Genomic DNA, 26,791 nt, shown 5'->3' on the forward strand with positions numbered 1-26,791 from the left:
TCAGCCGCTCCACTCTGTGCAGGGGCAGGGCGGAGCTTCAGGGCTCTTCCAACTGACTCCAGCATGTCAGGGAGAGAGCAGAGATGAGGCATGACACGAGTCAGAGAAATGTGCTCTAAAAAGAGAAAAGTAGACAGTGAAAACAGAACTTTTAATCATGAATGGACACTCTTACCCCATGTCTAGACAGAAAGCGTAGCATTAGCAGCACATTTAGCAGATCAGCAGTGAGTGACTACACAGGAAACTTTCAGGTACATTGTTGAGTGTAGGTCACCTGCGTTTTAGAAGCACTCAGAGCCCAATACACAATGACTGTAGTTATGCGCATAAAACATGGATGTATAAAGAGAACCTGATACAGCGTCAGAGACGGGGTCCAGTTCATTCCTATGAAAGTTACTTAGTGGTGCATGAAGCCAAAAAAGTTCAACTTCCTCTGTATTGCTTCCGCATCTTTAGGGCCCATAGAGCAAGTGCACTAGTGACTTTCGCCGGCTACTTCTGGTTTAGCCCTCTGGCTAACTTGAATGGGGATAAAACAATTCAATCATGCGGTTTCATATGTTCCAAGACCGTGGCAATTGTGAAGCACCATTACAGACAAAGCACAAATCTTTAGAGCAAACATACCAACTCAAATCTGAACTGAAGGTACAGAAAAAAGGAACAATCTAAGAGCCCAATATGATCGATACACTTTATTTTAGGCTATAACTTCTGTGAATAATAGAGTGTTAGTTTCTTTCATGTTGTTGGTGTATATACTCATTCACACCTTACATCAACTGTATTAATGTAATTAATTAATGTGCTGAAGTAGTGGCCAGAGGCCAAGTAATCAGCCCATTCCAAACAGGCACATTTTGAACGGACACTGCACTAGTTTAACCAAATCATGAAAGCATGATCATATCTCCCCTATTTTAGCTTCCCTTCACTTGCTGCCTGTCCGTTTTAGAATTGCTTTCAAATTTATTTTTTTTTGACCTTTAAGGCCCTGGACTCAATGGCACCGAGCAACCTGGCTGAGCTTCTAAATCATTACTCACCGGCATGAAGCCTGACATCCACTGATAAGGTCCTGTTAGCTATTCCCCAGTCAAGGCTGAAGAAGGCTCCAACCCTTTGGAACACCTTACTAGAGGAACTTAGACTAAAAAATGAACTTCCCTCTTTTAAATCATTGCTCAAAACTTACTTCTACCGTATGACTTTTGCTTAATTATTTTATCTGTTAGTTATTTTATATGTTACTTTCATGTTTTACTGTTATCCATTATTTTTATCATTAATTTTAACTGTTTTGTGTATGTTGAACTGTTTTTTGTATGTGATTGTTTTCCTCCTTTGTTTTATTTGATCTTGTTTGCGAAACACTTTGAAATGGTTGTTTTGAAAAGTTAAAAAAAAGGATCTCTTAATTTTGTGTATATTTTTGACTCATATTTTTGACTGCTACACACCAAATAACACCAAGTTATTTTCCTTGTATATAATACGACAACTTACTTGGCAATAAAGCTGATTCTGTTTCATACATTGCTCAATAATTTGATAGATAGCAGCCCATTTTGTAACAAAATCACTAAACACAGTTAATGTTGCAAATAGGATTTACAGTCATCTTGTGCACAACTCAGGCACGATATCAACTGCAGCTGCCAAAAAGGACAGATGTTTGTACCGCTGCCGGTTTTTGGACATTTGCTCTTTAGCTATAAAACATTTGAAAAACAAGTTCAAAATCTGTATGTGACTTTTTTTTTTCTTTTAAAACAATAAGTCATAAAAGTCTATCAGCTATTTATTGCTGACCACCGTTTGTGGTGATTGATACGATTACTTATTACTCTATAAAACAGAAGGGGTAGCTGAATCATGTTCAGTTAAAATAGACTCACTTGCAACATCTGTTTCCCTTCAGGACGTTCCTGTGGACCATCAACCTCAGTCTCCATCCTCCACCGTATCAGTGCTGAAATGCAGAACATACTGTGCATGTTTATGAAGACTATATATTTCACAACTAACCTGCATATTTTCAAGACTCATAGAGATATACAGTTCAGAATCATGCTGGCAAAACTTCAGTTCTCCACATCAAATACAGTGAAAACAGGCTTCCAAAAACGCCCACAGAGAAACTACATAAACACAGCTGCAGCAACTGTATATTCATAAAAAGCTCTGCTGAAAATAAAAACAAATGTGTTGATATGTTTTGCCCAAACTTCAGTTTGAATATTTTAATTTCTGCAAGTACTTTTCTTATTCTTTTGAAAATAAGACTAAATTTTGAACTCTGAATGTGATGATAGCCAGTAAGATTATGGGTGAGCAACAGTTCTCTATCTCAGACACTTTTAAAGAAGAGTCTGGCAAAAGGCAAACATACCTCTGATACCTTAAATAAGGAGTTTGAGCTGCATTCAGTATGTGCAATAAAATCACTTAATTTGTACTCTAGCAATTCATTTTACCCATAAGTACAGTCCCCATCTTATTATCCTACTGTCTTATTGATTTTTATCTTATTCATGGGTCCTGTTTTTTTTAATTTGTTTGAATTAGTGTTTCTAAATGATATTTCCTTTTAATCTATATTTAATCTGTTTCACTGGAAGATGAATCCGCTTTAGTGTGTCTGTTTTTGCCACGCTGCAAACTAAATTGCTACAACTGATGACTGTTGCACTGTCAGCTGTTCTTTATAGTTTCCAAATCAGTCACGGGGTTTCTCAACCTTACAGACACTGAGTGCCCCTTACAGTTGTTCATGTACAAATGTGGTCTATGTGGAAAAAGATTCAATAAAGAAAAATATAAAGCGAAAAATATTTAATATAGAATGCATGTAATCATATTAATATAGTACAGCTACACGGATAATTTAGATTTATAAAACAAAATCGCATGAAACCGTCTTTGACAGCCAATTCTCAAAGTTTAAGTGTCGTGTTTGAGGGGTTTACTAAAATGAATATTCTGAGCGTTATCACCACCATGCGGTTTGTTTTGGGCGTTACACCATTTCCCCTAATGAACTGGATTTTTCCAGTAAATTGTCGTATTTATATAATGATCTCAAGACTGCTCAGTGCCATGGTAAAAACCCGGCTGACCCCCCCCCCCCCCCCCCCCCCTTAAGGCACTGAATGGGTTAGTTAAACCATGCGCTCCTGCGCAACACACGCTGCAGCCTAAATTTAAGATCCTCAGCAGAAAGCCGAAGGAAGTCCCAGTGACTGTTGCGTTACCGCTGAAACATGCATCACATCTCTCTACGTGGGTTGACTGACCGTCAACATTTTTTTGGTAACGTTAAACGGTGGTTAAACTGTCACATGAACAACCACTGATATGTCATGGGCAATTGTGTTTTACAGCCAAGGAGAATTGCGCTTCTCATTGGATCCATCATCACGGAAGGCGCCTGCAATAAAAGGTGGGGCTGGATAATCATGTCAGTGGCTTGTCTCCTTAACTTATTTTACTGACTGCAGTGCATTGATTTTGGTTAACTGCAGACCAAAACCTTTTCATGATGATGATAATGGCATGGGATGGGGATTGTGATTTGGTTGTAAATCAGTGTGTGTAGGCCTAATGTATCTACCAGGAGTGCCAAAACTTTCATCAAATTAGATTTAAAAAAATGTAGTCACACTTTCAGGCTCATACAAACTAAGAAACTGAAATAGACTCACAACCATTTTGAGAAAAACTTATGAAAAGTGTTGCCTATATAGTACTTGCAGACAAATATGGAATAATACTTGTTTATGCAGCCCACAGCATTTCTGACAAATCTTCTACCTGCACTAATTATTCCATCATACAGAGGCAGACCAACATGTCAAGTTCCCCTGAAACCTTGCACTTTTGCTTCCCCACCCACGGTGACTCCATCCTCAGCAAAATGAATGCTCTGAGAGAGCATCACCGCTTCTGTGATGTGACACTCCTCCTTGGGGGTCTACAAGGCACCACTGTGCAGCCTCTCCATTTCCACAGTCACCAAGTGGTGCTGGCGGCGTCCTCAGACTTCCTATGTGACCAGTTCCTGCTCCACGTTGGCTGGGCAGAGATGAGTGTGGGTGTAGTTTCCAGTGTGGAGGTTGGCAAGAGACTGCTCCTGTCCTGCTACACCGGGCTCCTAGAGGTGCTATAAGATCTTCTGCTTCCATAAACTTCAAAACAGAGCAAAATATATCTCCAAATTCATCACTACACTACAAAACAGAATGACAGGATAAAAGAACATCAACAGTAACAATAACAAAACAGGAGGGAGGAACATACAACAAAGGAGTGGGCGTTGAATGATATGAAAGTCACAGATGACTGAGAAAACTTCACTCAGTGGTTGTAGTTCTGTTCTCACGTGTGAAAGAAAATGTATTCCACATACTTCACCATACCTTTTTCTCTGAGATCCTTAATAATAAAAATAACAATAATGCCCAAACTTTATTTACTGTCGTTGACAAACCACTCAGCATCAGTCCCTCCTGAACTGCTACCCATCAAGCAATGACTTTGCATCTTTTTTTCACAGATAAAATTCTGAGGGTAAGACAAACAGTCTGCAACTCCATCTGGGCCAAAATGGCTATGTTGCCTGTGTCTCAGCATAAAACCACTGAAGATACTTTGGCAAATTTTTACCCCCTAGTTTATGCAACCTTGACAGAAATTGTCCAACACCTTAGATCTACTACTTGCTGCCTTGACACTCTGCCTACAAGCTTCTTTAAGGATGTTTTCAACTGCATAGTATCAGATGTACTACTAATAGTCAATTGTTCTCTTCAGTCAGGCCTTTTTCCAAGGGCCCTGAAGACTGAAGTTATTACACTGCTTTTAAAAGTCTAATCTGGATGCCTCAGTAATAAACAACTACAGACCCATATCAAACCTACCTTTTTTAGGAAAGATCATTGAAAAGGTTGTTTTTCAGTAGCTCAACATTTTCTCAGTGCAAAACAGTTTCTTCGGTGCTTTTCAGTCTGGATTTCAACCACACCACAGCACCAAGACAGCACTTGTGAAAGTCTTAAATTACATTCATCTGAACATTGACGCGTCAAAAAATTTCAGTTTTGTTATTACTGGATCTCAGTGCGGCATTCGACACTGATGATCATAAGATACTGCTTCACAAACTGGAAAAGTGGGTGTGACTTTCTGGCACTATGCTAAATTTTTTCAAATCATATTTACAAGATGAGGATTATTGGAAATTATGAATCTGAGCGAACTAAAACAACATGTGGAGTTCATCAAGGGTCCATTCTTGGGCCTCTTCTATTCAATATCTACATGCTCTCCCTTGCTCAGATTACAGAACATTATCACATCTCCTACCATACTTATGCAAATGACACACAACACTACATAACAGTGTCACCACATGACTACAGTCCCTTACTTTTGCTGAATAAGTGCATTGAACAAATCAATGAGTGGATGTGCCAGAATTCTCTACAGCTGAACACAGAAAAAACTGAAATAACTGTTTTTGGCCCCAAAGAAGAAAGATTAAAGGTCAGTGCTCACCTTGACTCCAGCCACATAAAAACAGTTACAAAATCAGCCTACCGCCACCTTAAAACATAGGCTAGCAAGAATTAAAGGATTTTTGTCTAAACAAGAAACAGAAAAACTAGTTCATGTCATCAGGTCATCTGGGACAGGTTTATTCAGTGTTCCCAGGATCAAAACCAAGCAAGGTGAATTGGCTTCTAGTTTCTATGCTCCCCACCTGTGGAACAAGCTTCCTGAATACCTGATGTCTGCTAAAACTGTCAGCTAATTTAAATCAGGGCTTAAAACATTATTGTTTACTGCAGCTTTCCAATAAATAAAATATGTTTGTTTTTAATCTTAAATTATTTATTTGCTTGTTTTTGTCTTCTTGCTTTAATGTCTTTTAAATACAATCTTAATTTCTTCTTAATGTCTTATTTTCAGTGTATTTCTATGCCCTTGTAAAGCACGTTGAATTGCTTTTTGTCTGAAAGGTGCTATATAATATATATATATATATAAATTTGCCTTGCCTTGCCTTACTATTAACACCAGTGCAGGTTTAAGTATGCTCTTAAGGTTGCTGTCTGACCTGAATAATTTGATTAAATATGGAATGTCAAGACTACAGCTTGTGAAAGAGTAGCACAATGTAGGTCCAATGTGGAAGTTTGCCATGTATCCTGTACTGTGTTATTGCCTAATTTAGTGTTTTCTATATTTGTTTTCTTGTTTTCTATCACAAATCTATTACTGTAGGTCCCTCTAAGAGAACTGGTAAGCTACCTCACTGCAGCCAGTGCGCTCCGGATGAGCTAGGTGGTGGAGAAGTGCGCCCAGGCCGTCTCCCAGTACCTCAGTCCCACCCTGGCTTTCTTGAAACTAGAGAAATGTTCAGACAAGAAGGAAATCCAGCAGCCAGACAGCGGCTGGCCAGGTACCAATTTCAAGTATCAGGAGGAAATTGATATAGTCCAGCCCAGCAACAGCATCCAGGATGCAAATACAGAGGAAGGGAGAGCGGCTGTGCTTCAGTCCAAGTTAAAGGTTAGCCAAGGAACCAAAGTGGATAGTCAAGAACTGAGGGAGGTCAGAGAGGATAAGAAGGTGGTTAAAGCTAAAATTGAGTTATCAGAAGACACAGCATGTTCACTCAGCTCCCTGGCGTCAGAGGAAGGTGGAGACATCCAGGCTGCTCACAAAAACAACCCAATCCATCACATTATAGGTGCCCTAAAAGGTAAGCTATGCCCTGCCACTGCTTTCAGAGATCACATATCCTCCCCAACCATAAGTAGTCCTGCTCCTCATGTAGAACTGGGGGACAGCTCCCAGGATCAAGATGAAGAAGAGGTGGAAGAGACAAAACAAGAGGAAGAAATGTTCTCGCTGGCAGATCTATTGCAAGAAGGTAGAGAACTGATGGATTCCAATCTCTTCTGCCTCTCTAGAGCACATCTGTCAAAGAGTCATTTTACTACAGACAAGTTGACAGAAGATACAGACAGCGTATTGGTCCAGAGGCCGTACCTGTGCCGGAGGTGTGACAGAGTTTTCCAGCACCTGGAGAGCTACATGGGCCACCTGAAGGAACACAGGCAGTACTTGTGTTTGGTCTGTGAGAAAAGCTTCTCTCAGAAGAGTAACCTGACCTTGCACATCCGTGTCAACGTTGGTGTCAAGAATTTCCGATGCCCACTGTGCCACAAGACGTTTTTGCAGAAGGCCATGCTGCAAGACCACCTCAATGTGCACATGGGTGATAAGCCCCATAAGTGTAACTACTGTGCTGTGCACTTTTCACACAAGCCAGGCCTCAGGCGCCACCTGAAGGTCATTCATGGTAAGAGTAGCTTGCAAAACGTGCTTGAGGAGGCTTTGGACAGAAGAGGAAGTAGCAGTTCTAGCATCAGTCTTAAATACTGGATCTTAATGGCTGTATGTTTCTATGCTATATGTGTCACACATGGACGTTTTTTGTTAACATTGGAGCAAAACCTCAAAGCAAAGATGAGCTCACTTACAGCTACAGCAGTGTCTCCCATCATACAGACTGAGAATCACTGACTCAATGCATTTGCACTGTAACATCTGGCTAATGATAAGTAGTAATGGCCCTTCTTTGCCTTCAGCAGTGTTTTCCTGATCTCAGTGGGTACAATACACCAAATAAAGAACTGCACCATGTAATGTACAAGTTTCATCATGATATATCATTAGCCACATACTGTATAATAGTGAATGCAAACACATAGAGGGCATTGTTTTCAACACCTCTGAGAGAGGTGTTAAAATAAAATGGTTCTGTATTTTATGGTGTGTACAGAATGTGTTTTTCTGCTTTACTAGGAAGATAAGCTACTGTACATGTATCTATCTAGAATATAGGAGAGAAATGTTTGATAAGACAATCTAAAACATGTAATGTAAATATTTACAGTTTTAAAATACTGTCTCTTGGCCTGTTTGCTAATTCTGTTTGAAAACTATATAGTGTTACTCCTTTTATTACAGTGAGGCTGGGGTTCACAGACAACTATTGCTTCACCATTTGACCCGACTGAAATTGTGTGCAGCTCAGTGAGCATTACGTTATAAATGAGTGGGTTCTCCCGCATGGCTGAGAGGGTTTCCATGCTCTCTCAATGCTCTCTCACTCCATTCCTTCCCTTCATGTCTCTCCTTTTCTCCTTTCGGCCCAGAAATGTCATCGTCACTCATCTCAGTGAATGGGACACTAGTTGTTGCCCTCCTTGGGGCATCTGAGACGCCATGGGCAGGAAATTCATGTGTGTCTGTATGCAGACAAATGATGAATGCATGGTGGGCTGTGTAGTCAGTACAGAAATGAGTGTGTGTGCGAAATGAGTATATGTGTTTCTGTGTGTGATCAAGGAAGACAGACAGAAAATATTTATAGGTAAAGATAAACTCAAGCATGTGAAGTATACTCACTTCTGTCCTCTTGCATTACAATGGAAGCCTATACCTGCCTTATTTGCAACTGAATTTCTCATCTGTGAATATATTTATGTGATGAAATGTTGAAAGAAGAGTCTAGGCAAAAACTGATACATATTAATTTGACATTGTTTGATCATGTGATTTCTCCATTGATGTCAAATCCTCTCAAAATTCCCTTTAACAGCATTTGATGTTCAGTATCTCCCTGAAGTAGGTCAAAATACACATACAAAAATGCACATGCACACACAGTTGCACGTAAACACACACACACACACAGACACAAACAGTAAATGTGGCATTCAGGGCATCTCCATTATGAATGAGAGACTAAGAGGTATGAGGAGAATAAAGACAACAGAGCTGGAAGAGAATAAGAAGAGATGGATATGAGGAGGAAAGATGAGTAAAAATTGACATAGTGCATCTGCAGTTAGGACATCGAGAAAATCTTCCACTTTGGTCTTCTAAGAATTAATCCATTCAAGTATATATGCATGTGTTTCGTCATGACTGTATCAAGGGGTCAAATTACTCATCATGTTAGTGGGAAATATAGTTTTCATACACCCATGCTCACCATTTGGCCAAATGTTGCAGTGAGCTGCAAGGAAGGATGCAGCACTTTCTTAGGTCACTTCCTAGTTCACTTTCTTCTTCTTCCATCATAACCACTGAGGTGCGCAAGGCCCTTAACCCCAGTTTAGTGCAGGATGATGTTAGAGTGTGTTGGTGTCCTGATCCCATGTTTGCAACACTGACTGCTCCCTTTTTTAAGGACACCTCTCTGATTATGCAAACTGCCTACTCCAGACAGCAAGTCACATATAAAAAAACAACCAAATGAAGTAATTAAATAATTGCTGTTTAAGTCAATGTCAAAGTGAGTATGAGTTTGAACCGGATATGATTCTTAAAGTGCTGTATGCAGCACTTAACACAGAAACAGGTACCTATCACAAACTAAAGTCACTTTTTTGAGTCAACAACAAGCCAAATATGCAGATAGCAGCTTGCTACACCAACAATGTGCACAGGGGGGATTTTGGAGTGCAACAGATGACAAGTCTTACATGTTGCTGACCACGTACATCCTTCTACAGAATCAACTCAGTCCTCCTCTGTCTTGCCGCAGGGACAACTCATCAAGCCATAAAGCATCTCATCTTTGTTAAGATTGTTTCTGATCACAACAATAATATCAGGGCTGCAGTAAAACGTTGCAGAGAGAAGTGCATTCACAACTTTCTTCCCCTGAGAAGGGGCACTTGATTGTACAGTTTTGGTTCTGTATATAGAAAGTATATAACATACAGCTCCAAAATGCAATGTAGCAATGTGTCACATTATGTCTTCATAATGAGTGGGCGCACCTCTACAGTAGTGAAGAGAAATTCAGTACTACAGTATGACACAATCATCAACAGTGGAGGTAAAGCCATATGGCCAATGGTCCTATTAAAACATACTGAGACGCCAGACTAAGTCCATTATAATATACAGGATGAAGCTATCCAACTAATAGGATTACACTCTCAGTAGACTAGTCACTATAATCAACATAGTCCTTTGTTTAATTTACTGTATACTCAACAACTAATAAAAGGCTCTGTTCAGAGCAAAGTGAGGTAAACAGCAATATATACAGTATACAATAATTAATTACGATATTATTATGATTTTGTCATGAAAAGACAATTTGAAAATACAGTATATCTCACAGTAGACGGACTTTGGTTACTTTCAAATATACCCTATTCATGACAATAATAGTTTAATTTACGAGTTGGAGCTGAACGCTTTTATTTGTGGTTAGGTTGAGGGAGGTTATACTCTATTTATCTATCATACATAAAAAGTCATAAACTCATTATAGGCATGCTATTTCTTCCTGCAGTAAAGCGAGCGGGAACTTCGTGTGTATATGTGTGTGTGAACTTCCTCTTAATACGCGCACTTGTCGAGGCGCATCCTCTTGCTGCTCTGCTTCCTTTCGGTCTGTTCCTTTAAAACCAGACAGCCCACGCCTCGAAAAGCGGCTTGTTCCGGCTTGCCACTTTACATCTCTTTTTATCCTTGCCCACAACATCAAAATAGTGCCTCACACACACCGCTCCTCCGACAATTACGCACGAGCATTTTTCATCCGAATCCATCGGAGGGTTAACGAAACCGCGTCCCAGGCAGGGTCTGGCCTGCATGATGTGTAGCCGTGCAGCTGCTCTCTGCCTGTACAGCCCGGTAGTGAGTCTGAGGCGCAGTTCGGGCACCATCACTGGCGGAGCGATACCACCATCTCCTCTCAGCGCTGGTTTGTCAAGCTGAGGGTGTGTGGCTCACTGTACCTGAGCGATCGTGTCCGTCATGTACTCTCGGAGAGGGGGGCAGGGGATCAGAACTGGACCAAGGGACCTGTCTCCAGTGGTCTAAAATGTAGTGCCTCATCCCTTTCGCATCAAGAATTATCTCCCTGGGCTGGCTGTTTCGGTTGTTTTGCAAGTGATTAAGATTTTTTTTTAATCATTTTGATGCGCTCCTGTGGATGTCTATGAATATGTTTATTCTGGTGCTCTGGTGTTGTGCGTGAGGTAAGTGACTTATCCAGAGGTGCGCGCTACTTTCTCCTGCTTCTCAAATTGAGATGTTGTTTGATGCGTGCAATACCTTTTGATATTTTGTCTATAGGCTAATTAGGGTTGTTTACTTGATTTTGTTTTCCTCAGCTGAAAATGTGAGATCGGTTAGCAGCTACAGATTTCAGAAATGATATCATTAGACCTGGAACTATCCGGCTACCAGCTCATTATCAGTTTCTGCAACTGGTGCTGGATGCATTATCATAAGGAGGCATGTTGTGCTTGATATTAAGGGCCCGTGTCTTACAGTCAGCTACTAAAGCAAACCAGGGTTTCTAGAAAGAGTTGAGGCAGTCATAGCATGCTGTAAAGCAACATGGGATTTTTTGATATGCTGTTTTAAACATGGAGACTGGTTCGTTTTTGTTATTAGGCCTCACAAGCATGGTGATAGGAATTTGACAAAAGTGAATTGAATGGTGGAGCATCACTTTTGCTCTCAAAGTGCCTCCTGCGCCATAGTAGAGCAGTTTCCATGCTGAAGTGTTGAATGTTATTTACTCTAGGCTTCAGTCTGAAATGCACCACACTGTCATCATAAAGTTTAAGTGTGCAGCAGCCTGTCATGCAGAGGGGTTACTCTATAACCCGCTGATTTGCAACTGGAAGCAACCTGATAGGAGCCAAGTCTTAAAGAAACTGATGGTTCACTTAAATTGCATAACTCTTAGTTGCTCCTGTCACTGCAGACACATCTCACAGGGTTCATAAAGTAGGCCTATACTGTGCATGCTGTATAATAGAGCAGCGTGTGAGCTTTATGGTTGCCCTGCCTCCCACCCAGACACTACCCCCACACACTGTGATGACAAGCGTAATGAATAAATAATCACACAGACCCACAAACCCCCACTGTAAACTCAAAAACAAGTGAGCAGACATGGTGAAACAATGTAGTAATCCTGTAATAAATCGTGCAATGACGCATTTCAAATATCACTGCAAAACTGGCAGCTATAGAACCGTTGTTGTGGCCATATAGAAACAAAATTCAAAATGATGTGTATGATAATATCACACAATCTGATTTTATGTGATTTTGAATGATAGATTGCAAAATGCATCAGTGTTTTGTTACTTATACTTACCAGAGGCAGCTGTAAACTGGAGTCTTTCAAAAGATTAACAAGCATCATCAGTTCTCTGAGTTAAAGTTTAACTTTGTCTTCACCATTTACCTGCTTACTGTGGTTACAGGCAGCCAAGAGGTGCTGCCTCCTACACCACCAAAAATTGAAAGTTTGGTGTTTTTTGTTCTCATAGACACAATGTGATTACATTTTCTTCACTTTGTTGTCAATAGAAATGTATTGTAGGATTAGAAGTGTTTCAGTCAGACTCAAATTATGTTCTTAGCTCGCTTGACTTTAAACTGATATTGTACTTTTTTTTTTTTTCTTCAGAGGTGTGGTTGGTGTGAGTCTTGTTGTGCTTTACCCACCACGCTGTTCCCAGAACGCTGTGTTGAAGACTCTTGATACTTGAGTTTATGTTAAAAGGTAGAGTGGGCTGTGTGAGGCATGTATGACATATTTGGGGAGGAATTGAAAACGTCACTAGCGTCTTTATGGAATTAAAGTAAAGTGAGTCATGAAGTGTAAACTTTTTTTTTAGGGCTGCAGCTAACAATTATTTTCATTTCTCATCAGTTAGTCTGCCAGTTGTTTTCTCGATTCATTGATTCATTTCTTTGCATATAAAATGTCAGAAAACAGTGAAAAATTTGCGTTATAATGTCTTAGAGGCCAAGGTGATGTCTTCAAATGTCTTTGTTGTGTTTGTTTTGTCTGATCAACAGTCTGAAATCAAAAGATATTCAATTTACTTTCATGTTTGATACATAAAAGTTTCAAAGAATCTCATTTGAGAAGCTGCAACCTCCGAAAGTTTGACATTTTTCCTTAAAAAATGACTAAAGGGATTATTTGATTATCAAAATAGTTGCTGAATAATTTTCTGTTAATTGACTAATTAACTAATCGTAGCAGCTCTACTTTTTTTTACCCAGTTCATCAACATAGTTCTCAAAATGAATGAGCCACAATACTGATTTAAGTAGTAAATTGCAGATTAGTCAGTATCATAATCAGTATTTTCCTTGTGTTGTGATGATAGTTTTGCTGAGCGATAGTAACTTTTTTCTAAAATTATCTTGATTTCAAGGCTCTGGTGTAAACACTGTGCCTACACACACACACACATACAAACACAAACACACACACACACACACACACATGTCCTAGGTCACTTTTGGGGACACTACATAGACTTACATTTATTTCCTGGAGACTTACCCTGACCCTAACCTTAATGAATGACCCAAAAATCAGCGTTTTACCAATTGGGGACATGGCTTTTGTCCCCAATTAGAGAAGCCGTCCCCAGTCAACTGGTCTTTAGTCTGAAATTTATCTCCAAAAGTAGCCTATGACAGACTCACACACACACACACACACACACACACAAACACATACATGGAATGTTCTAAGTTTGGGGTCACGGTGACAGCGAGAGGAGCTGGCAGTCTTCATGTTACTTCACATTCCCTTGCTTTAGGTTCAACTCATACTCCATGGTTGTATATGTGCATTTGTGTATAGTCTGTACGTCCATGTATCCATATATTATTTCTTTATGTATGTATTTCTGTATGTATGTATGTGCATGCATGTGTAGCAGAAGGGTTTTGGGGTGATGTAAGTGTGAGTGTCCACCCTTCAGATGATGTGGGACTTGCTCGACCATCCTGAGACAGCTCAGTTGTTGCTTTTGTTTGATAGTTGATTGTTGAGATTGACAGGAAACACGGGAAGAAACTAAAGGGGATGACATGCCAGAATGGACTCCCAGAGACGCTGCAGTTTTTTGGTGTGTGTCTTACACCAGTAGACTATGAGGAGGCCCCAAAACTTGTTGAGCGTCTGAGTCTCATGGATGGATATCAAAGCTAATCTACAATGCCAGAGAGTTTGTCAAACACATTGCAACAGCAGAGGGAGTTTCTAATTATAAAGCATAAATTCACCTGGTCTGGTCTCCACTAAACACAGACCATTAGTCACCTTCTTTATACACAGATGGATGTGATGCTGCTGTCCCTGATATGTCTTTCTACAGATACTGGGGTACAATAGAGGTAACTGTGCCAACTCACTCCACTGGGCCTACAGAAATACTCAAGCTAGAGTTGCGAAGTGACAGATATAATGTCATGGCGCAGCATAATCAGAACCAAATTCCTGCAAGGATACAGAGAGAGAGAGCAACATACACACACATTAGGGCTGAGAACCCCATACCCACCACATCCATCCATCATTACTGCATGCCTAACCTGAGCTCTTAATCTCACCATAACCTAATCCCACATGTGAAATGGGCTTCTACCACTTGGATGAGATTCCCTTTGGCCGACTGCTGATTTCTGCTTCCTTCTGCTTTCGCTTTCTGTTTTCAGAGTCCTTGTTTCTATGGGTAACAACAACCACGAGTTGCTAAAAAGCTTCATGCTTGACTAAAAATTTTGCCAAAAATTTTGGATTGTGCATGGTGCACAATCCAAAATTTTTGGCCCAATTTTTGGCCATGAGAGAAACATTCAAGAACATTTCCCCCTGACATGATATATTTTGCAGGAATTCTAGTGAGCTTAACACTGTTAAGCCCTATGCTCTAAAGACCATGTTTGTTTGTTTCCACCCATATCCTACCTGACCTTTCACTTCTGCTGGCACAGCCCAGACATGGTGAGAAGATCTGGCAATGTGAGAATCTTACCCTTATGTTAACCCGACCATAACCCAATCACGGTCTCGCCATGACTCTAAACCAAAGTCCAAATCTAATAAAGACCCTTGAAAAGAAGAGAGGATGGGCCAAAATGTTATCACGTGGTAAAAACTATTCTTACCTCTACTGAAAAACGCTCTCTCTCTTTCACTTTTTCTGTCTCTCTCTTTGAGACATGCCAAAGGAAACTCCAGATGCCCTCCCCCACGTAGAGGGGGCCAAGTGTGGACTCGCTGTCCTGCGCCAGATGATAGCTCGCCAACTGTTGGCTGTAAAGACACAATGTACTTCTCATCCACTGCTCAGCGGAGTGGGTGGCTCAACAGGCCGCCACAGCAAATCACTGCTTAAGTCTACAAAGCCTTCTTTCAACAATTTTAGGGATGGATTGCTCTTAAAAGTGGACACTCGTGATATTTGATGCTTGCATGTGTATAAAACGGCACATCCTCAACTTCTCCTATGCTACAAAGCTCCAACAAAGCATTAGAGGTGAATTGCGAGCGTGAACAGGCCTGACAGTATAAAAGCAGAGCTCATAGGTCAATTTCCCCATTTTAAAATAATCACCCAGGGAGAAGAGTGTGATGAGGAAGTTCTGGTCTGCTGTAATAATACAACACGCCCACTTCTCCCTGTCACAAGACTAGATTTATTCATGACTATGGGGGCTTTTTGTGTGTGAGGCATGCTTGCATACATGAGTAGTGATCCATTCATGCAAGCAATGCAAGTATTGAGCACATCATGATATTTTGTATGTGAGGATCTAGTACATATTATTTATCTCCAAGTGGTGTGACAGTATACAGGCTTTTGTCCAGCTTTGTAGGCAGGAATACTGTTTTCTGCTCAGACACAGAGACTGAAGCCAGACTTCTTGTATTCTGCCAGAAGCCCTCTGTAAAAAAACAGGATGTAGCAGTTGCTCAGAACAGGAACAGGTGGCTGTCAACGTGACTGCAGCCAGTGAATCACGGTTAACAGTTGCCCCCATAGTTTGCACCACTCCCTAATCTGCAAACACATAGCGCACCAGAGTTTTATCTGGGCTCAAGCGCCTGGATGAAACTCCCCACCTTCTTCATCTCCAAACTTCCCCCTGAACCCGTCTCATCACATGAGCGTTACCTCACTCTTCCTCACGCGGCGGTTCAGCAGTTTGTGGGCTACAATGGCCGTAATCGGTGTTAAATTCGGGCTCCTCGCGGAAGGAAATATGACGCGCGAGGACAGAGCGGAGTCGTCCACGCTGCCAATGCGGTCAACGCGCGCTGCGGGCTGTTTGGAAGGTGCGTATAACTGATATTATAAGTGGCACCTCGCCATATAGATGATATGAGGGCAAAAAAGCTTTTTAGGAGGTTTTAGGTTGTTGAATTTATTGTTGAATGAGTACAACGCGTGCGTAATGCGCATTATTCCTTGTTCCCCGTTGGTCTTTCTTTGCTAGCATGTTCATATTGTAAAAAGACTTATTCTTTATAATTAAAAGTTGCTTTTTATGTCCAGACAATGCCTAGAAAACCAGCAGAGTCTTATTTTTTGGTCCTTATTTTTCCCGGATGTGTGAGTTACGATTTCTCCGATGGACACAGTCATACACTGTAATGTTTATAACAAAAGAAGTGATGTTTCTCTGTAAATATGCCAGTTTTTTTTTTATATAGCTCATTTAGTCCACATTTGGCTGCACAGGCTTTCAGAATCAAACACTGGTTGCATCATGTTTTCAAAACCGGTAGAGTCAGTTAACTGGGGTGCTTTGTCCTCTCTAATCTCCTTCTCTCTTTTTCTCTCTGTGTGTAAGATCTTTTACTGTATCTCTAAACCCATTTGAATAGATTATTTTTGAGGGTTTTTATGACACCTGCTCTGTGAGGGCTGGGACCAGCTGTTATTCTGTTGAGCAGTTTGAACAGATGCAAGAGACTCTAGAAGCAACAGGTGCTCGCTGCCTGCACACTGTGTCCAAAACATTTTGCATAATGGAGTCAGAAGGATGATGTTTTTTTTGTCTATATGTTTGCCTGTTATTTATGTAAGGCTTTGCTTTTGGTTAATGGGATGATACATCAAATAGCGTACAGGAGGCGTACTGTTATGTAAGAAGAGAGACATTTCCTGGTGTAAAATGCTTTCAAAAATTTTGTGGAACATGCAAAAAAGTGAATTTAAAAGAGGCATAAACAAAGTAAAGCAGGAATGGACACAGATCTCTTATGATAGTGGTGTTTCGACAAGCAAAGTGATTTTAAACTGCAGATCGCAGGCCGAGCTGATGGTAGCACCTGCATGGGTGCTTTTTTTTCGATCTGATGACATTGATGAATCTTCCCCTCTCGCTAAATAACATCACCTTTAGATATTGTTTCCTTGCTGATGTGTTTATAGGCTTTTATTGAGTATTCTAGACGTGAAATAAATACCCTAACCCAAACAACTGTAACAGTAACTCACTTTCGTTTACAGGCTCCATGCAGTATATGGTGCCTTTTACCACTGGCCAGCCTCTGAGTCAATTATTTCATGGAACTAACAAAAACAGCTGCAAAGATCTCTTAAAATCAGTAAAGTAGCCTATATTTTACTTTTGTCAGAATGCCTCAGTATCAAGAATGATTGTAGTTTGTTCCTTGCATTCATATGGATGTTTACCTTTTGATGAAACTAAAAATAAGTGATACAGTTCTTGTCTGTCTCACCATGTAGCATTGTCACATTTTATATGAGGGTCAGTTATTAAAGACATTTGGGAACATTTGACAGAAACAAAGACTTTGACCTACAAACCTTTCCTGACACAGGATGCTGATATTATTCAGATCTGTCTTTCTCAACCTGTGTGAATACCGTCCGTGTTTATTAGTTGTCTGTGTACTGATTTGCTCATGCGGTATTATTATGATTCAACATGACCTCAGACTTCACAAAACAAGGGAAGATTTGTTTTAAAGAGCATTGTGAAAGCCAAATATGATTCTACATGACTGATTTCACTCCAAAATTAATGCTCACCTCTCAAATTGAACCTTTACTGTTCATTTGGGTCCTGCAAGAGATAATGGAGGGGTGACCGCTGTTCTTAAATTATCTTCAACCTCTTTGCAGAGTTACAACACATGCTACTGTTGATCAGTTTGTTTGTTCAGAAAACAAACAGCTTCGGTCTAACCTGTCTTAAAAATTCCCAGCAGCTCTCAAATATTTGGTCTACTGTAATTTATTAACAGAAGTAGTGTTGTATTATTTTGATATCTATTTATTATTGTTATTTTCTGTATTGTTGGCTAACCCTCCTCTAAGAAGAATTTAAGAGGGCAGAATCAGCCACAGAGAGTTGGTATGCTCATCAAGAGCTGTATCCGTGTAAGAGTTCAGCTAAGCAACACAATTTTAACTTTAAGTTGACTCCAAACAGTCCATTTTAATAAATACATTTTTGGTCTTTTTTTGACATTGTTTAAATAACATATCTCCATCCATGCTTGAGATGAGTGAAATGTAAACCTGGGCTTAATACTGTTCAAGTTGTGTTCACAGGGAAGTGATGTGCTGCCTTTTAATGTGTTGAGAATTTGACAACTACTTCTTTTAAAAAGACAGAGAGCACTTTTATGGCCTACATTAAATTCAATAAATGTATTACTTTTATGACAAGAGAGGCTGAAGACTGCCTGCGTGCTTAGCTAAATATATTGCGCTTGATAGAGCTCAAAAAGTAATAATATTAATGCCTTTTCTTAATCTGCTGGACACTGTGCACATCAGTTAATCAGATACTGTGTCATCGTCTGCTTTTACAACATACTGTTAACAACATACTGTGTTTACTGTGTTGTGTCTTTAACAGTATTGCTAACGTCATGTCACATGTAATAAACCTACTACTACATAACTGAATGTCTTGTTCCTCACAGTCACACTCGGCACTGACGAGCAGGAGCTGTTGTCAGGACGTGTTGACATGCATTCCCCCTGAGTTCGGCGACGCCTCCCTCAGTGGATTGGTGGCAGGATGCCAGTGCAGGCGGCCCAGTGGACAGAGTTCCTGTCCTGTCCCATCTGCTACAATGAGTTTGACAGCAGCGGCCACCAGCCCATCAGCCTGGGCTGCTCCCACACGGTGTGTAAGACCTGCCTACACAAACTGCACCGCAAGGCCTGCCCCTTTGATCAGACACCAATCAGCACCGATATCGACCTGCTGCCAGTAAACTGTGCCCTGCTGCAGCTGGTTGGAGCTCAGGTGAGTCATGAAGAATGAAGACATGTTTATGTGAGTGATAATGAGACAGTAACAATGAGACAGCAAGTTCAAACTCGAAACTTTGCCCTTTTCCTGTGTGTCTGTGTCTTGCGTGTTTGTGTGTGCTCATGACGTGTGTCTCTTAGGTCCCAGATGTGCAGCCGGTGAGCCTGAGCAGCGTGGCAGAGGTTGAGCACTATGAGGTCTGCAAGGTGTGCGTTGAGGAGCTTGCTCTCTACCTAAAACCTATCAGCGGAGCAAAAGGTACATGTGACTGCACAAGTGTGTGCATTATGTTTGTTTTTTGATGGTACGTTTTAGAGTTTCAGAGGACATTTGAGAAAGAAAATGAAGCTCTTCTTACCAAATGTGCGGGGGCCGCAATTCAGCTGTCTGTGTAACTTGGCATTCATGCTTCTCACACTTCTCATGACGCCTAAAAGCTTCTGTACTTATATCGTACTGAAGAAAAATCCATCTCTCTGTGTAACCACATAAGAAAATGACCAGTAGTTCTGCTTCTTTCTTCAGCTAATTCTGGGTGATAATGCTGTGGCAGCATTCATCTTTTATTCCTTTTGGCTGCAATAACGTAATTTTTGACTTATTACATAATTTCTGAAGTTCACATGTTGTCATGCCTGGTTCCCTAAGAAGCATTAACTACAAAAACGGAGAATTTGATGCCTTCAGGGCTCACCCCTCCCACGATTAGGGGTTTAAATCCACCTACCACATCATTATTGAAGGTTTTCTGGTTATAAAAGACTTGCCTTTGCTGCCGCTCTGTTATTTCCGGATGAATTTTCTCTCATCCATATCAGTGCTCTTGAATTATAGAGTGTGCCATTGCTTTTTATTAGATAGAATTAAATTGAGATAAAATCAGTCAGATTAAAAATGACTGATCTGAACTGAAGTAAACGGTGAACGGTGAAGTCACGGTGATGAAGTTTCACACATACACTGTTTACCACAAAGCTGTCACCTACCACAGGTGTGGCGACGCTGAGTCCAAGCGTGCTGAGTCGGCCCATGCAGAGGAAGCTGGTGACGTTGGTGAACTGCCAGCTGGTAGAGGAGGAGGGCCGTGTACGGGCAGTGCGGGCAGGCCGGTCGCTGGGTGAACGGACGGTTACCGAGCTCATCCTGCAGCACCAGAATCCCCAGCAACTCTCTGCCAACCTCTGGGCAGCGGTGAGGGCTCGGGGCTGCCAGTTCCTGGGGCCTGGTGAGTGTGCATGGCATACAGTACACGCATCAGCGATATAAACGTCATGCTTCTTGACTCAAACATGTAAATCTGTGAGGCAAGGCAATGAATCTAATTTGAAATGCGTGAATGTGATAAATGTTTTGGAAGATTCCACAAGTGTTATTTTTGCATAAGACTTGTGAAATGTAATACTAGCATCCATATTTTAAAGGTGGTGCATGCTAGTAAGCATGTGACGCAATTGTGAGAACAATGAAGTTTTATCTTGCGCTTACTCCTTTTTGTATGTCTTTGAATACAAACAATTGAAAAATTGAATGGAAAACCACTGTAGCTTTTTTTGAGTTATTGTTAAGTCAGTATACAATGCTGTCACAGTAAGCCTGTTGGATTTATACCCTTGAAATCACATGACTGTTCAAAGCTCTTATATTAACTACTCTGTGTATGACTTTAAAAGACTAGCCTTTGGTTGACTGGACCCATTGTGTCCAGAGGTTTCCTTTTGAATTGTCTAAATTGCCTGCTTAGATTGCCTCATCAAACTGACTGCTGGAGCTGGTACCTGGTGTCCTGTGATGATTACTCATAGGGCAGATTCTGACTGGGAAACTGTTTCTCATCATGATATCAGAATGAGTTCATTTAAAAGTCTGAGGACACCTTGTTCATAGCACCTCTATGTGTTAGAAATAAAATGGTTAGTTGTTTAGCTTTTGCTATTTGAGAATATGTTCGGTGTTTGCATGCATACTGTATGCATGCTTGTCTGTGACTGTTTGAATGTGTTGTTGAATATTTCTCTCTGACTCTCTCTGCATCTCTTTTTCTTACTCTCTTCCTCCCTCCGTCCTCATCTCTTGCTGTCCTTTGCTCTATCCCTACATTCACCTACCTAACTCCTCATCAGCTATGCAGGAGGATGCACTGAAGCTAGTTTTGCTGGCTCTGGAGGACGGCTCGGCTCTATCCAGGAAGGTGCTGGTTTTGTTTGTAGTCCAGAAACTGGAGGCTCGCTTCCCCCAAGCCTCCAAAACCAGCATAGGCCATGTGGTGCAGCTGCTCTACCGGGCCTCTTGCTTCAAGGTACAGGGAATATGAATGAGCATACACACATAGATTCACAACAAACCTATAAATATGAGCACATACAAGAACATGTGAGCAAGCCGCACTCTTCAGTGCTCCATTTAAAAAATAAAAAAAAAAGAAACTCTTTTAATGTGGTCGATGTCAAATTGAACAAAAGAACCACAGTTTGCTGCTGTCCCAAGAACCCAAGCCGTAATAAATGACCTGATTAATGAAGGGTATTTAAATAGATGCTCATTTACCACCAGTATTCCTTTACTGCAGAGATCGTGCTTCAAATGAATATTTTCATGTCATTAGTTAGAGAGAATATTTTCCAAGCAATAAACTGCCTAATTGAAATAAACAAAACCACAGTTTGTGTGTTTGTTTTTTTCAAAATTGGTCAAAGTGAACTGAGTGAGCTTCAGTCTGACATTAAAATGATACTCCCAATATCTTTTAATGCCTAAAAGTCATACCTGTAATAAGGATATGGGCTTCTGTAGTTATATTTTGTTTGCGTGCGTGTATTTCTGTGCCTGTTAACTGATGACAGACATCGCTGGTAGGGCAGAAATGCCAGCTATCTGCCTGTGACGTAACAGCAGTCTATATTTGCCCCTGTTGCCCCGCCTTGCAGGATAGAGACAGACAGCACAGAGATGCAGAGACAGATAGATGAAAATGCAGGAACAGAAAGAAGACCTGACAGAGCTTTTTAGAGGATGGACAGCAGCAAGTGCTTGAATGAGGATGAAATCTGACTCTGTTCAGTTGTAATTTTGACTGTTGAGCTCCGCAGATTTGTAATTGATAGTTGATGGCACAGTAGTGTGTGTCGGTGTCTTATGATGATTACTCATAGGGCAGATTCTGAAAAGGGGAGAACCCCTTTGTCTGATCTGAATTTGAGTTTATAAGTCTGAAGACACAGACTGACTGTTTGGAAAATTCTGTCTCATTTAACTGGAAAATCATAAGTACGACTTTTAGTATTTGGGACCTCCCAAACCAAAATATGTTATGATTTAAGGAATAGTTCACCCTAAAATGAAACTTTCATTGTCTCCTCAGCCACTCAGCCAGGTGTCAGGGCAAAACACCGACATGAAATTTCACCAAACAAGTTATGCAACATAATCATTTTAAGTATATTATCACATTTTTTAGTCCAAAATGCCAATACTTATCTCAGTCACTGTGCTCATGCCCTTTTTCTGCCTGAATGAGCAAAAATGAATTATGCAGTAAAAAGCAGATGCTTGTTCCTTCATGAGATAAATTGTTTTCTACTGTACTAGACACTAATAAACAAATCCCCTGTACAGTAATTTCAAGAAAACTGTAGAATCTTCCACACAAACAAGAAAATCTCAACACCCAAGATGGCAAATGTGAATAAGAGTGAGCTGATAATGAGTGAAGTTTCATTTTGAGGTTGAATATTCTATATTTGACTGAGTATTCTTCCATTTGATCTGTATCAGCAACAACATGGTGAGATTGTCTTTTGTTCATACTGTCTCTCTTGTTTCTCAATTTTACCTCCCTTCACCTTTCTTATTCCCCTGACACTCTATCGCCCGACCCCTCCTGTCCCTCAGGTGACTAAGCGAGATGAGGACTCCTCACTGATGCAGCTGAAGGAAGAGTTTCGTACGTACGAGGCTCTCAGGAGAGAACATGACGCTCAGATCGTCCACATCGCCATGGAGGCCGGCCTACGAATTTCACCTGAGCAATGGTCCTCCCTGCTTTACGGAGACCTGGTCCACAAGTCACATATGCAGTCGATCATTGACAAGGTACCACTGTGGATCATATGCTAGTCATTAGTAATGAGCTGTTACTCCACTTGCCATATAAGACTGACTCTCCTCTTCATCCTCTGCTCTAGTTGCAGTCTCCAGAGTCGTTTGCAAAGAGCGTTCAGGAGCTGACAATCGTTCTGCAGAGGACAGGAGACCCTGCCAACCTCACAAGCCTTAGACCTCACCTAGAGCTACTAGCCAACATAGACCACAATCCAGGTAATTGACTTTAACAGAATTCACCCGAATGATTACTAATGAGCCTGAACTATTAACACTTTTCAGGATAAAGGGCTCGTCGAGTTCCACAAAGATTAATGAGATTGAGAAGTGATGAAAATAGGCAAGCTGTAACACACACATACTAAAATGCAATTAACCTGCACAAAACTACTGACTCATCTCGTGTTAAACAATTAGTAATCTATGCACAATGACTAAGCAGAGAGTTTAATCATGTGGTTGACTTTTAAAATATCAGACAGTATAAACACTCAGAAATGTATTCTGTATTGTGAATCTAGTTAGTTATTAGTCAGTTATTATATTGTTATGAAACAACCAAGTGCCTCTGGCATTATTACAGAAAAGTCAGACAATATATTATTCTGTCACAGAGTAATTTATTGTGTTATGTACATCAACACAGATGTAGGTACTATAATTTGTCTATAGTGTCATAAAGATGTTATCACTGTTGTACAGTACAGTCCTGCAGCGCTACTGTATCATCTCCCACAGGAACTGTCTGCAAACCCTGCAATACCAAGACCAGATACTAAAAGGATACTTTTTTTTATAAAGTACAAAAATATCTATTTATACCACCCTTCTGCTCCAGACTGAAATATATTTTAGAAACTACTGGTTGGATTGCTATGAAATTATGCACAGACCTTCATGGTTCAAAGAGAATTAAGCTTGGTGACTTCTCCTCCAGCACACCATGAGGGTGACATTTTTAGATTTTAATGAAATGTTTCGGTATCGATTGGCAGAAATTTGGTACGCGTGTTCATGTCGTCCTCAGGATAACTTTATTCATACGGGGAACCCCATCAAAGACACATGTTTAGCTTCTTTTGGTGCCTTTTTTAGTCAGCATACTGTTTAATGGGGATAACGACAAAACTGCATGTGTCCTCATCCAAAAATGACTCAGGTAGAGAGTTTTATTGTAGCTTAAATATTAGGATGTCCAATCTCAACTAATTTATGCAATATTTTCAGAGTGATACATACTAAATTCTGTCTTTGCCACTACCTGTGCTTCCTGTAATATAATGCCTTTTTGAGACCTTGTATAGTGATAAAAATCTCTACTAAACAGAATATGTTGTTGATCTGTGTGCAGATGACCCGGCACCATCATGGGAGGAGCTGGAAAGTGTGATGCTGGCTGTGAAGTTGGTGGTTCACGGACTGGTGGAATTCATACAGAACTTCAGCAAGAAGAGCCACGACACTCCACAGGTACAGTGATGTGCTAGGTGACGTGATTGTAAAAGTTTTATTATTTAAAATAGACAACACAGCAAGCATGAAATGAGATCGGCTGCAGGCAATGAGAGAGACAGAAATCATAAACAGAATATTTCCACAGTGGAAAAATGCAGAATAGTAAAGAAGGACAATTCTGGGAGGAGAAATTGCACTGTAGATAAATTGTTCAGGCTCCTACAGCACAATTTAGTCCTTTCTGTGGCATAAAATAGTTAAAAGGACATAAAATGATCTCTGTCCACTAACAGCAGATCGGTAAAGGTTGTGTGCTTATCTAGATAACCATTAATTATTTAACAGCATTAAAAATAACAACAATTAGCAGATAAAGCAGCTAAGATATGAAACATCTTATCTGCCCACTCCCCCAGATAAGACATGCCCTCTTAAAGTAATGGAACTTATACAAATAAACAACCTGTGGCTGTGACACTATATAGTGTCTGAATACTGATGAGGACTATGATGAATCTGTCATCATCCCTGGCATTCTTACATGAATTCCTTTACTGCGGAAAACCTTTCATTCTTTGAGGGATGAAATAATTCATCAAATTAGAATTTCAGGCAAAATGGTTTCATATTTTCTGACCCTTGTGCGACGCTGAAGAGCGACCACCAGGCTCCCAAATGATGACTGACCTCAATGCAGAGGTGATAAATGTGTGCAGGAATTGACTTTTTTTCAGATCTTCAGGGGAATTGATTCCCTGCACCGGAAAAGAGACAAATCAAGTGGTGTGCGTGTTGCCTTCTACTCATCTGCCTTTACCCTTGGGCTGAGATGTTTTGTGTATTAAAAGCATATTCAAATTTTCCCCCAAGTGAAAAAAAGATGCAAAAAAAAAAAAAAAAAAAAAACCCAAAAGACTGATCACACCATAATAGTCATAAAATATTTTTGTATGTTTGCTTTGGAGACAAACAGTTATGAAATGGCAGCCCTGCCATAAACACAAAATTTATGAAGCTAATGATTTATAGTTTTCTGTTGACAATGTATCACGGAGGTTATGATTTGAGTATCTGATATTTTTTGGTTTTGGTTTTGGTATTTTTTGGCTTTTTATGGTGTTTAACAATAATCTTTTGTAGCGTGTCCTTGCCTGTTTGTGAGCTTTGACTTGTGCAATCATTCTTTTTTGCCAGCACAGTGTCTTCTGTTTGGCATCCAATGTTGTGAATTTTAAGACTCTTTCCTTTCAACCTCCAATGAGTTTTCACCTTGGATTTAGTTAATTTGTCACACCAGTATAAAAACACTATAAAGAGTAAACATTAACTATCACCGTGACATGAACTTTACACTTATTATTATAAAGTGTTACCCAAGTTTTATGATAACCACAACTTCTAGCTTCAAACTACTGTAAGAGCTGTACTATATCTTAATTGACGACAACAATATTAAAATATTAATACTATGATTAAATATCATCTGGGAAAAGCAATAAAATGATCGTGTCCTGGAGGAACAGAGGAGGTGATGCATCAGTTTAATGTTACAGTTACATTGTGTCTGTGTGTTTCACAGCCTCAGGCCAACAGCAAGTATAAGACCAGCATGTGCCGAGACCTTCGTCAGCAGGGAGGCTGTCCCCGAGGAACCAACTGTACATTCGCACACACACAGGATGAGCTGGAGAAGTGAGTGAACACTCACAAACTGACAGAGAGAGACTCCCTTTTCACTGTATTCAAGATAAACCAAAAAAAAAGATCTCTCATCATATAAGTTTATATGTGTAATCACATCAAAAATAAATGAATTTGAGCAAGTCTGCATGCCAAAACTGTGGGACTTTTTTTTTTAATCACACTCTATTAATTGACATATCAGTATATGACAAGGGTTGTAAGTTTGATGAAATTAGACAATTAGCTACATTACATTAAGGGTCTGTGGCCTAAGATGTGCTTAGTCCACCCCGTAAGAAAAATATCTCTCCTCTGCTTTCATTTGTGTCTACACAGCCTCTCCCAACCCCCCTTTTTAATTAAATGTTATTTATCTAAT

At 40.3% G+C, this 26,791-nt stretch overlaps 2 protein-coding genes and 1 long non-coding RNA gene across 5 annotated transcripts in view; 2 read left to right on the forward strand and 1 right to left on the reverse strand.

Annotated features, from left to right (window-relative positions):
* On the reverse strand, window positions 1–7,149 carry LOC122968586. Its single transcript, XR_006398846.1, has 3 exons — window positions 7,063–7,149; window positions 1,905–1,978; window positions 1–115 (listed from the first exon to the last, which is right to left on the reverse strand). It is a non-coding gene; the product is annotated as an uncharacterized LOC122968586 (long non-coding RNA).
* Window positions 2,859–7,722, forward strand: LOC122968585 (zinc finger and BTB domain-containing protein 26-like). The gene is given in 3 exon segments (XM_044333940.1): window positions 2,859–3,448; window positions 3,845–4,165; window positions 6,292–7,722. Coding segments are annotated over 2 exon segments (1,617 nt in total). The 5' UTR covers window positions 2,859–3,448; window positions 3,845–3,856; the 3' UTR covers window positions 7,600–7,722.
* Window positions 7,723–10,570: 2,848 nt separating this feature from the next.
* The window catches only part of rc3h2 (ring finger and CCCH-type domains 2), a 30,200-nt gene continuing 13,979 nt past the window's right edge, over window positions 10,571–26,791 (forward strand). Inside the window, exons 1-9 of one of the 3 annotated variants that reach the window (XM_044333409.1) lie at window positions 10,571–11,084; window positions 18,842–19,170; window positions 19,317–19,434; window positions 20,168–20,401; window positions 21,297–21,472; window positions 23,065–23,265; window positions 23,358–23,490; window positions 24,626–24,744; window positions 26,309–26,421. In XM_044333409.1, coding sequence (XP_044189344.1) covers window positions 18,940–19,170; window positions 19,317–19,434; window positions 20,168–20,401; window positions 21,297–21,472; window positions 23,065–23,265; window positions 23,358–23,490; window positions 24,626–24,744; window positions 26,309–26,421 — 1,325 coding nt within the window. In that variant the 5' untranslated portion in view covers window positions 10,571–11,084; window positions 18,842–18,939. Of the gene's footprint in view, window positions 11,085–15,732; window positions 16,214–18,841; window positions 19,171–19,316; window positions 19,435–20,167; window positions 20,402–21,296; window positions 21,473–23,064; window positions 23,266–23,357; window positions 23,491–24,625; window positions 24,745–26,308; window positions 26,422–26,791 lie in introns of those variants that run through there. The other 2 variants (XM_044333410.1, XM_044333408.1) reach the window with 2 other exon arrangements.

This window comes from Thunnus albacares, chromosome 18, assembly GCF_914725855.1.
Source record: "Thunnus albacares chromosome 18, fThuAlb1.1, whole genome shotgun sequence".
Lineage (NCBI taxonomy): Eukaryota > Metazoa > Chordata > Actinopteri > Scombriformes > Scombridae > Thunnus > Thunnus albacares.